Genomic DNA, 12,556 nt, shown 5'->3' on the forward strand with positions numbered 1-12,556 from the left:
CCTATCAGCGGAATCTGGCGTGGGCCTCTGGGTGTCCCTTACCTTCTGTCACATGGAGGTCTCAGTCAAATCTGCTCCAAATTGACCTGCTGCTGACCACGGCCTGATCAATTGACGGGGCCCCCAATCTGAAGACCAGAACCTGCAAAGGTCTTGTGAAAGCAAGGCTTTTACCTTATTTATTGCTTTGAACTCTGTGTAGACTGATGCATTTGTGAGGCTGCATGACTGCTGTTCACATCACACTAGAAACCACAACCTAATTCAGTCTGTAAACCTTGTCCACAGGTGTAATGTGAGCTCACCTCTGAAGCTCTAAGAAAGAAACCAAATCAGAATGAATAGCCTTATCTATAGCATTTCACAGCAAGGACTATTACGATGTTGAAGGTTCATACAGTTATTAACAATTTTTAAAAGGCAACTTGAGTTACATTTGACACTTATTTGAATTTAACTTTTAACAAAATAGAAACTTTGGTCATAGTTCTATAAAAACCTTTTAAAGAGTTATTTCTGATTACAACAAGAACAATAAAGTAAACATTTTTATGTCTAACGTAAGAGCACAAGTCTTCACCACTTCTTTAATTTTATCTTGTCAGAACTCTCATCTTTGAACCAAATCTTAATGAAAATCTCATACAAATAATGAAATTGTCTCAAACAGTAATGGCTAAAAAATTTATCAAAACTGAAGGAGATATATATATATATATATATATATTCCTGACTCATATATATATATTCCTGACGCATATATATATATTTCTGACTCAGGGCAGCCTATAACTTTTAAGCTGTAATTTTAGAAAAAAGCACTCCTTTACTTATAAAACTGGGAAAAATCATTATCAACTTCCTTATTACAGAAGCTAAAAAACTGCTGGCCCCCTTTTTTTTTCTACTTTCTGCTGGTGTCCTTCTCCTAGCCACAGAGCAGGGCGAATTATCAGTTTTTCTTGTGTAAATCAAGACTGCCTCACAAGTAAGTTTTAAACTAAATTAAGTAAGCAGTTTTAACCAGTTCTTGTCTCTCTTTTTTTTTTAAAAAAAAAAAAAATAATTAACTCCCAGGTGAACAATCTTGCTGTGGCTGTTTGTCTAGCTGTCCTGGCTCCACTGCCAGGTTTTTTTCTTTTTTCTTTTATCACCTGGGTTCTCATCTATCTTCATAGGCGGCAGGTGGAAAACCGCCATTTGTTGCACTAGTGACCTCAAGGTACCCAGTACAGCCAGGAATACCAAACTAGGTAGCTGTTGCACGCTGTTGCTGTGCTGGGGAACCACGAGTTGTAGCCCGCCAAGTGCGGGCTGGGTGAGGGCACCCTCCATGTGCTGTTACCTGAAGCATACCCTACATGCGGTAGGCGGGCTGTAGGAGCACGAACCGAGGTAGCTGCCCCTTATTAAAGGACCTGCCCGCCTTTCTGCAGTTGTATTCTTGTACCGGCGGCTTCATTTCTCTCTCTGCCGGCAATCATGTTACCTATTTTTAACTCAAGATGTTTAACACAGTAGATTAACAGCTAACACACAGATGATTTGCCAAGAAAAGACACACACATATAAAAAAAACAACACAAATAACTCACCCCTCTCACGGGTAGTACATAAAACACAGATAGCTCACCCCTGCCACGGGTGGCACAAATAACACTTAACTACATTTGGTCACGACCCCAGATGGAGAAGGATTCCACGTCTTCTCCCAAGTAGGAGCGCTCAGTCTCTTGAAACCTGACAGTCAGATCCCCTGACCTTCTGGAAGGCCTCTCACCTTCCCCCTGAAATCCAACGGTCAGATCCCCTGACCTTCTGGAAGGCCTCTCGCCTTCCAAGTAAGACTCCAATAACCAGACAACGCGGTCAGTCTTCACAGATTCAGATTTAACAGATTCAGACAACTTGGTCAGCCTATGCTGGACCAAGTCTAACAGATTTCTAACATACCAGCAATGAACAACCCAAAAATAGACACACTGCCATGAGAGCACAACTACCACGGTGGCCATTTCTGACCTTTTCTCTCTAGTTTTCATTGTTAACACACAAAAAGACTAACAAAAAAACCCGTCTCAATCGCCAGTGCCAGCCAAGAGGGATTCCACATCCTCTCCGGCACCTAGATGCAAACCTGTGCCAGCCTAGAGGGATTCCACGTCCTCCCCGGCACCTAGATGAACCCCCAAACGTCTCTGGGGGTGCAGCAGCTAGTGACTCTCCAGCACGTCTGCTAATCACTCATTTGTCTCCTCTCGAAACAAAAATGGTTTACTGCCCCTCACGAGACAGAAACAGCTGCCAGTCCAAACCGAAGTGCACTTTTCAGAAACCAAATAATTCAGACAGACGGGCACAAACAACTTAGAAACCAAATAACTTAAACAAACCTAGACAAAACAGCACACGATTTAGGCAACCCTAGCACACGAGAAATCAGACAATTTAGGCAAACCCGCACATGAAAAACCAGAAATCAGTACATGAAAAACCAGGCAATTTATACAAAAGGTCACACAACAACCAGACAGAAAAAAACGCGGTGTCCCTTTACCTCCCAGTGTGGTTCTTGGATTAAGGTGGTCGCATATCCAGGACGAGCCCCCAAATGAAGACCCCCATACTCGGGAGACCCTTCCTCAAGCCTCCGGAATCGTGACCACCCAAAGATCACAAGAAACCATACCTGGATGCAATCAGCAGAGGTTTATTAGGGAAAGAGCTGGCAGCCAGCGGTCTGACCAGGTACTCGCGCTGGAGTCAAGGTCCGACCCCCTCGGCCAGTCCTTGGAGGGTTTTAAAGGGAAAAACCACAAACCAGGGGAGTGGGATGGGGTTGTTAAAGATACAAAACATGAAAACAGTGGAACAATTCAGAGGTATTCACTCTAAATGATTAGTGTCATGTGGAAATCGCCCTGCATTCTTCTCAAAAATGTGGTTTTTACCATGCCATTGTGCCCTATCCGGCCATTTCAGATTGCTATCTTTACTTTTTCCGGCTATAGGGCTAGGGCCCCACCTAGGTGGTAGCATCTTTATCTGTAATCAGGAATGTCTTCCTGCCTTGGGCGAGGCTTGAGGAATGTAATCCAGCAAGTGTCCTTCACCTGGAATGTGAAGGCCTGAAATCTTATTTTCAGTTCTGTAAGGCAAAAAATCTACACATATTTCATAAAATGGCCTTTATAATTTTTCACTCTACAGTGAGAGCCTAGGGTCATCTTGGCCTTTTTGTTGTTGTTGTTATTCTAGTTAGGGTCTCACTAGGTGTCCCTGGCTGGCCTGGGACTTCCTATGGAAAGCAGGCTGGCTTCAAACTCCCAGAAATGTACCAGCTTCTGCTTGGAGTGTTAGCACTCAATACATGTGCCCAACAATGACCTGTGCATGCATTGTGGATTTCAGAAATAGGTTGAAGCTTTACCAAGGTCATCTTCAAAGCATCTTATTCTCCAGGATTTCCTCTCAATTGATGCAGTGTATTTTTTTTTTAAATCTTCATTGCTGTTCTACACCCCAGGCATTAGTAGGTAAATATATTTATTTGCCTTTACACAATTTTCAATAGATGTCCCTAAAGTAGACACTTCATCTTTGGAAGTGTTCTGAATTTGGAAAAATAAATACAAGCCCTTTGAGAGGGTTCTTCAGAGAGTCACCAGAATCTTAGAAAGCCATAATCATAGGTACTTATTAATATAGCCTGTTCTGCTCTTTTTGGGGGGACTAGGAACATCAGCAGAGAATGTGGGTGGGTTTCTTTAAGGTTACCTCAGAGGCATAGGCGAACCTGTGGTTAGATGGACTGATGCTAAGTTCTTTTACTGAAGTTTAGATTTCCATTCTCTTGGTTTCTCTGGCTGGTGTAAAGCTTTAGTTATTTTCTGCAGTTCTCATGAACTTGTTTCTGAAAGTATCTCCCATCTACCACTGCTTTTTCTGTATGAATGGGATTTAGGAACATTTGATGCTGCCATCTTATTTCAATTATTTTGCTTAAACAGCTGCACTTCCTCATGAAAAAAATTATTGCACGCGAGACATCTGTGGTTTTTTTTGTCATCTGTGTTTTTGGGATAGTGAGCTCCAAAGTGTGAGCCCTCCTAATACCTCAGGATTTGCTTGAGAAACTTCTGGGGCTGGCCAATTGCTCTAGGTCAGATGGCATCATGTTCAGCCTTTTGCTATAGAAAAATAACTTTTTATTTGTTTGGTTATTTTGAGGCATGATTTCTCTGGGTAAAAGCTTTGGCTCTCCTGGAACTCATTCTGTAGACCAGACCAGCCTTGAATCAACCTGCCTCTACTTCTCAAGTGCTGAGATTAAAGGCATGTGCCACTATGCCTGGCACATACTAACATTTTGGCAATACGTTTTTGTCTGTCCTTGCCCAGAAACATGACTGATTTTTTTTTTATTTTCCTCTTATTTTCAATGAGAAAACATATTGGGTTTTTGAGGTAAAACCAATTAAAATTTACCTTCAATACTTTCTTTTAAAGGGAAGGAGGGAGAGAGAATAGATAGATAGATAGATAGATAGATAGACAGACAGACAGACTGTGTTAGTATGCCCTCTTTCACTCTTCTCTAACAGTGATTGTTGTCTAGAAGTTTTTATGGTCCAGCTAGTTCATACCCAGGATCTATCAGTTTGCCAAAATTATTCTTGAAGTGTTCCTACAGTTATTGGCTCCAGAAATTTCTGTTTTAGGCAAGTTGATTGTGACTGCTTTTCTCTGTACCATCAAACTCGGGAGAGGGGCATAAATTTACTAAGTGTTCTGTTTTACTTTCTGTTGCTATAATAAAATACTCTGACAAAAAGCAGCATAGGGTCGGGTGGTCTTTAATCCCAGCACTGGAGAGACAGAGGCTGGTGGAAGTGTAAAATTGGGGACCATGACGTGGATCTTAGGTGACCAAGAACTGTATCGAAGCAAAGTTCTTTGATCCAGCTATCAGCTCTTATTGACCTCAGTGACACGATTTTTTTAGTCACATAAGAAGAAAAGAAGCATTCTCGTTATGAACAGTTTGTTATGAAAATGAAGATTGCCTGGGAACTTAAGGTCAAAGTTGGGCCACAGACTCCTACACCTGGATCAAGCTCATTTTAGTCCTGTAAATGATCCACAAAGTTGAGGGGGCCAAGCTGGTTTGGGGAACCTGGGGTTGATATGGGAGAAATGTTCTACAAAGTCCTAAATTACTGAAAGGTATAATCTGTAGTTTTATCATCCAGTTCTGAACATTGATGCTTTTCACACCCATGTTGTTTCGTATGTCTGTCTATAGAGGGCAGCACAAACCAATAGAAGGAAAGAGGAAAGCATCTTCAGGATGTTTGATTCTAGCTAATGAAGTCTGTATTCTTTTAAGGAAGCATTGGGCTTTAGCCAGTGAGAAGACCCAGGGTGAACTGAAGTTAAGCAGTATATCAGAACCTACTATCCCCTTCTCATTGCTAGATAACCCTGAATCCTATTTCTCTTTGGTTCTGTGAATGCAGGGCCAGCATCTGTAGTATAGAAACGAAGGTTGGGAAAGAGCAGAGCAAAACAGTCCAGCAGTTTGTGGAGGAATGTCCAGGTCATAAACTGACTGGAAAACAAGAAGGATGATGTACTGAAAACCTAAACGGCTGATGATATTTCTATTTTATTTAGTCTATGTAGAAACGAATAGGTTGCCTTATGGTATTTTCGCATACATCACTGTACCTTGTTCATATTTGCCTTCCATTCAGTGGTATGAGTGCACTTCAGTTGTACAAAATAAAGTGTTTTAAAATTAATTATATCTTTATGCAGGACTTAGCTGGACTTAGCTGGACTGTAGACTGAGCATTCTTGAGACTTCTATGTAAGTGCATGCACCAAAATCGATTCTTTCTTGTCTGTTTTCCTGTAGATAACCTAGGAAAGGGAGGAAGGAAATCCCTCAATACAATGTGGTATCCCAGAGAAAGTGTGGGAATTGGGTGGAACAAGTCAGAATATAGGATCCAGAGGCAGCACTGTTTCTGCCTCTCTCAGCCTTTGTTTTTAGCACCCCAGCACTCTGTTACATTTAAGTACTGGGAAAAGCAGGGGTTAGACTTGTGGGAAAATTTCAGAGAGAAACATTTGGAAATTCTAATTGTGAAACAAAGGAAGAAAGGGAAAAAGGGAGGAAGGCAACGATGGAGGGAGAGAAAGAGGGAAGGACAGAAATAGAGGGAATGGAAGGGCGGGGGAGAGAGAGAGGGATGAAAGGAGAGAGAGATATAGATATTTGGTATTAGCAAAAGCTTCTTAAAAGAAGCACAGTATCACGGCAGAGCTGTACTGTTCCTAGGGCTGGAATTAAAAGACTATTCAGAAGACACTCCTGACAATATGGGACCTAGAATACTATTACTAGAGAACTTTGTCAAGAATGTGATCCATTGTGAGTTTCGATGGAAAAGGGATGAGCTTGGTTGATGAACTATGGAAAATGGATGTTGCAAGCCAGGTCTTGAAGTGGTTGACCATCGACAACAATATCTACAATAAAGGAGAAACCAGTTAAGAAAGGAACAGAAGAGTGGGTAACTTCAGACAGGGCTGATGAAAGGCAGTAGTCTCAACTCAAGGCTCAAAGAAAGGCGAAGTCCCGAGGATGAGGAAGAAGTAAATCATTTGTGAAAAAGGTTTTAAAAAGTCACAAAGGGCCAGGCAGTGCTGGCACACGCTTTAATCCCAGCACTTGGGAGGCAGAAGCAGGTGAATTTTTGAGTTCAAGGCCAACCTGGTCTACAGAGTGAGTTCCAGGACAGCTAGGACTACACAGAGAAACCCTGTCTCAAAAAACCAATAAATAAATAAATAAATAAATAAATAAATAAATAAATAAAAATAAAAATAAAAGTCACAAAGGGACTATCATATCAATAAACAAGAAGCACACTTTGATCAAATGAAAAGTTGATATTTGGAACTATAAAAGCAAGTAATTTTTTTTTGGAACTCACTCTGCAGATCATATCTTGGCCTTGAAATCACAGAGATCCACCTGCCTCTAAATCCCAAGAACTAGGAGGAAAGATTTTTCCCTATCAATGACTATCAGGTTGATAAAAAAATGTTAAATCCTTGACCTGACCAGGTGTGCTTCTCTTCAAGGAAAACAACAACAACAACAACAACAACAGCAACAACAACAACCCCACTGTTCACAGAGCCCACAAATGGTGGCTTTTACCTTAACCACAAGGTCAGGAAGCATTTGGCCAGCCTCTCAGTGGTTGGAAACAGAAGTCCCACCCCCCAGCCCACGGTGAGGGAGAAGGCTTTGTGTGTCCCTGAAACCCCAAAAAGCAGCATTGAAAATCAGGGCCAGATTAAGATGTACATGGATGAAGTGTGTCGAGAGACAGTGTTATGTTGCTGGGAGTCATTTCTGCAGCAGGCAGGATTAAGCCTGCTAATAAGCATGACAGTCATTAATAACATGCTTGCCAAGTCCGTTTCAGACCTGAAGCTTCCTTTGATATCCGAGGGGAGTGGATGTGCAAAGGTTCAGGGTTTGGAAGCACTGAGGAGTTTGTCTGAGAAGCCAGTGCTGGCGGGGGAGGCGCTGGCTGCCCAAATGTTCTTCTCATTTATGTGCCTCTTTACCAGAAGTGGGAGCAGAGAGATGCTTGTGGAAGCCATCTCCCCTTAAGTGGCTGTGTCAGGAAGAATGAGACTGAAGCCACCCAGAGCCTGAGCACTTTCCCGAGGGCAAAGAGGCTGCAGTGGGTGCAACCAGGGATGCAGTCTTTGCCAGTGAGCTCCTCCCTGGGAGAGAGTTCCTTCCAATGTCTAAATGGAGGGCTACACTCTTATGGGCCAGGCAGGGCTCCTCCACTGCTGTGGGCAACTTCTGGGTTGTGTAGTCTGCAGGTAAAGTGCATTGTAAATTGCTCCTTTGCAGCCTTCTTCCCGCGATAGAGAGTAAGGGTAAGGGGATCCCTCATCAGAGTGAATGTTGTTGTTGCCCATGGTGATCTCCCTGTCTAAGCAGAAGCACTTAGCAGAAATGACACCCATATGGGAGCTTGTGCTGAACACCCTTCTGCTGCTGCTTAGGTTGAAGTAGCTCCCTCTCCTCTGTACTGCACTAGCTGATGGATGGCTAGCATGTTAATCAAGAAATGCACTCCCTTCCTGTCCATTGTAGTGGCTGACCCTCTTATTCCCCAGTCCCTTCCCCTTACCCCCCAGTGTGTATCCTCAATAAACTGTGTGCTTGGATTGGCAAGACCATTAAAAAAGGGCACTGGCTTCCTCTTTCCAGTTTGCAGCCTGCACGAACATGGAGACAAAATGCACCACAGAGTCCAGCTGTCTGGGCCCCCTGCTCCCTGGGGACAGGGCTGCTGCTCCCTGGGGACAGGACTGCTGCTCCCTGGGGACAGGACTGCTGCTCCCTGGGGACAGGACTGCTGCTCCCTGGGAACAGGGCTGTGGCTCCCTGGGGACAGGACTGCTGCTCCCTGGGGACAGGGCTGCTGCTCCCTGGGGACAGGGCTGCTGCTCCCTGACAGGTGTACTCACCAGGGCTCATAGGAGGCAGGGGCAGAAAGGTACTGCTGTGCTTCAGAGAAGTAAGCTTCAAGAGAGGGACTCAGGGGAGGGGTGAGGGCGGGGTACCATGAACTGTGTGTACTGAACTAGGGAGGACAATACCCTGGAAGCAGGCACCACGGGCCTCTAAGCACAGGGAGCCCTTAAAGAAGAGGTCTCCGTGACTGGCTTCCTTGGACTGAAGGCCTGAGACCATGGCGTTTATCCATGTACCCACCAGTGGCTCTGTCACCCATCTCTGTCCATCTGATGAAGGGTTCTCCTAGTAAGGACTACCACTTGGCTGACTGCTGCTTCCTTTACTTCCATTTGTCCCCTTATGATGCTGTCACACCCAGGCCCTGCACCCTTCCTTCCAGAGTTTCCCAAGCACTGCATGCTGGCAGGTGAGAGGGTTGGAAGTTGTTCCACTTTAGGGAACCCTCCTTCCTTCCCTAGCCATTCCTAGGGGTGGAGCACCCAGGAACTCCCCACAAGGATAGTGGGCAGGATGCTGTCAGTGCTGGCTACGACCTGCTTGCAGAGCTCCATGCTCTGCCTCTGAGGTCCACACAGCCACCTGTGCAAGGGAGAGGAGGGCCCTATGTGTTGAGCCATGCACCCAGGCCTGCCCAACTACTTCTTCACACATCCTTTCCCTTTTCAAGACCCTTCCCAACTCTCCTTAGCTCCTGCCTCACCAAGGCTAGCTGCCCTGCATGCTTGCCATGTGTCAGGCTGGAGATGCCCACCATGGCAAAGCCAGGGAGACACATCTGCTTCCCTTGGGAGGGGCTGCTGCTGCTGCTGCCGCTGCAGGTACCATCACCACCACCGCCGCCGCCGCTGCTGCTGCTGCTGCTGCTGCTGCAGCTTAACAAGTGTCATGTACTGGGCGATGACCCTGGGGTGCTGTCCTGGGTCACTGTGCCCTATGCACTGGTGCTCTGTGTACACAGTGCACTGTCTTCTGTCTGCTCTCCTCCATATGTCTCTCCATAGCTTTCGTTTCCTCTTCTGCCTCCACATCATTTGAGTTCCAACCCTCCTGCTTGTACCCTGTTCCTGGGACCATTCCATGGTGACCAGTAAGCTGAGGTGCCTGCCAGGTCGCTTGGACCAAGTCTGGGAAGTTGTCCAACCAGGAGTGGATACTGACCATCTAGTTTCTGGAGACTGGATGAGACCAGTGTCCTGTAATTATTGCCACAACACACAGCCATCAGGGGTCTGTGCCTCAGGCTGCCTTGGCTAGCTGAGGGACCCAGTCTCTTCCCCCTATAGCTGCTTTTGGAGTTCCCCTCTTTGAGCCTATCGTTCCATCCCTTGGCTGGGTGGTGTACATTCAAGGGGGATTTCTTGTAGATACCTGCATCCTATTGCTCTGGTCCAGCCTGCCTTACCAGTGCTGTCTTTGGTGACAGCTCATTTCTAGGCCTCTACCCTCAGCTCAGAGGCATGGCAGGGGCTCCTGTCCTTGCTTAAGCTCCTGGCCCAGATTAGCATGTGCCTTCCTACTCCTCTGCACCTCACAGAACTCCAAGTTCTGGATCTCATGCTGTGGTCCAGCATCTCCCGGGCACTTGAGGCTTGAGGATTGCAGATGCCTTCTAACTCTGGGAGGGCCTCAGAGGCTCCTAGCACAGCTTCTGAGCAGCTGTGCCCCAGGAAAGCCACCTGGTTCAGAAGCATCTAGTGAAGCACTGCATGGTCCTGGTCCACGTCGCCACCTCCTGTTCGTTTGCTGGAAGTGCCCTATTGTAAACATTGCTTGGATGGGCATGCAGAGCTTTCTTGTCTGCTCCCACCTGCTCTCATAGCTCATGGTGTGGGGCCTAGGAAGGAGACCAGTTTCAAATGGGGCTTCTGATCCAGGGGACATATGAAAGGAGGTGTGGTACAAGATCAAAATAGCTCCGGATCACAACAGGTACCTGTCTGCTGCTGGGCTTTCCCACCACAAACAGTGAACTCCATCATGTCTGAGCTGTCTCCTCTGTCATGTGAGCCTGCTGCAGACTGCCTTCTGATTTCTGAAAATTTCTGATTTCTGAAAGAGCACTGGATTTGCTGCTTCTTCCCCTGAGTACCTTTGTGTGTGGTGCCAGAAGGTGCTGTTTCTGGAGCTCTCCTCTGCCACCTGTTGTCCCTTGGGAGAGTGTGCTTTGAGGCCTCTCCACTCTATTCCCTGGAAACAAGGGTGGGATTGCTGCATTCACATTGATTTTTCTATTCTGGAATGGTGCCCTCTTACTGAACCCCTTTGTCTCACAATCAGAGCCATTTTGCCTCCACAGTACTCACTTTAAGTGCCTCTCAAGGACCAGTATTGCCATCACTGAGTCCATCTCTGTCCATTGCAGTGTTTGATTCAACGATATTGGTAGCTTCAGCAGCAGACAACTTTGGATTGTGCTTACTTTCGCTTTCCTTGTGGTGTTATGTTTGTGGGGAGAGGATTTTTTCTTTTTTTGGTGAGTGTTCACAAGCTTCTACTTTAGAAAGTGTGTCAGGACTCACTTCAGACTATGAGAGGCTTATTGACAACCCCACTGCTACTGACTTGAGCAACAAACAAAACTGGGCTCATAGTCTGAAGTTCAGTAGGAAACTGATTAGAGTCCCTCCCAGCCCTGCAGAACAGCCAGATGCGACATTTGGCTTTCTAGATCTTTCCTATTTTCTATTCTCCTTCTAACATTGCTCCAGGCCTGGAGCCTTATTTTTCTTGATTTCATAATTTGGGGAGGGGGGCTCTGTGTGTGTGTGTGTGTGTGTGTGTGTCTGTGTCTGTGTCTTTCAACACTCTTTGATTACAGAATGTTCCCCCTTCATAGTTTTTTTCAGCTATCTTGTGCCTTTTTATTTCAACTTTTGACTTGAGGATCTGCTAAGACGTATACTCTTAGGCCAGGCATGGTAGCACATGTCTTTAATCCCAGCACTTGGGAGGTGGTGGCAGGCAGAGCTCTATGAGTTTGAGGCCGTTCTGGTCTACAAAATGAGTTCCAGGACAGCCAGGGTTATGTAGAGACTCATAAAGCAAGAGAGAACAAACAAAAACAAAAAGATGGGCTATAGTAGTATGACAAGTCTTCTTTTTCTTCACGGACATTTGAGGTTCCTGCTGTCACTGAGTAGTCCACTCATATCCTCTGTGGCATCTTTATCCACCAAACCCAGTACTTTGTCTCTGGCTTCCTGACATTCTTCTCTGAGGCACCCTCCTTTCTTCTAGGCTACTCTAATTGGCTTGAGGAGCCCCAGCTTCCTGAGTGGCCTAATGGAGGTGGTATGTGTTTTGGTGAGAGGGTTCCTTTATGTTATTATGCACAGGTCTCTGCCTAGGTACTCTCTATTGCAGCCTGTGGGAAGCTCAGGAACCCTCAATCTCTTGACTTTAACATCATGAAAGATCAGGCACTGGTCTCTTTTCTTTGTTAAAGACATATCTTCAAGACATATTAAGTTGCAGGATAGTGGGCTATGCTGCCATCATAAGCATCATATATGCTGTTTTATATTTTAGCATATGCAATATATATATATATATAAATGTAATGTCAAATATCTCTGAAAAACAAAAAGGGAACTTAGATTTTTTTCTTTTAAATGCTGCTGGGTATATTCAAACACTAAAGGAAAATTTTACCAAGACCCCTTCCTTTTAAATTTTGTACTTATATATTCCTTTCCCATTCAAAAATAAATTTACTAAGCAACAATTATTCTTGGCTGATATAAAGCTATTTATATAACATTATTCTGTCATTGGGTTCTTTCTGAGAATTCATCATTTTTACTCTTTTGACTCTCTGACTTATGTAGATAAACTTAGTTTACAAATTATGACAGTTTTATCTCTTGCTATCCAGTAGTTCATACATAGTTCATTCCTTTTACTTATCTCTTTGCACTGTCAAGGACCTCCAGAACAATGATATTGATGATATAGTGAATATTTGTCTTCTTTCTG

General features: G+C 44.8%; 1 protein-coding gene across 1 annotated transcript; it reads left to right on the plus strand.

Moving 5' to 3' along the window:
• The first annotated feature begins 4,909 nt into the window (after nucleotides 1-4,909).
• On the plus strand, nucleotides 4,910-8,282 carry LOC117695045 (protein ARMCX6-like). The gene is made up of 2 exons (XM_076918989.1): nucleotides 4,910-4,938; nucleotides 7,156-8,282. Exons 1-2 carry the CDS (start codon nucleotides 4,910-4,912, stop codon nucleotides 7,694-7,696), a joined length of 570 nt encoding a protein of 189 aa, XP_076775104.1. The 3' UTR covers nucleotides 7,697-8,282.
• Nucleotides 8,283-12,556: the final 4,274 nt, after the last annotated feature.

The sequence above is a fragment of the Arvicanthis niloticus genome, chromosome X (assembly GCF_011762505.2).
Source record: "Arvicanthis niloticus isolate mArvNil1 chromosome X, mArvNil1.pat.X, whole genome shotgun sequence".
NCBI classification, from domain to species: domain Eukaryota; kingdom Metazoa; phylum Chordata; class Mammalia; order Rodentia; family Muridae; genus Arvicanthis; species Arvicanthis niloticus.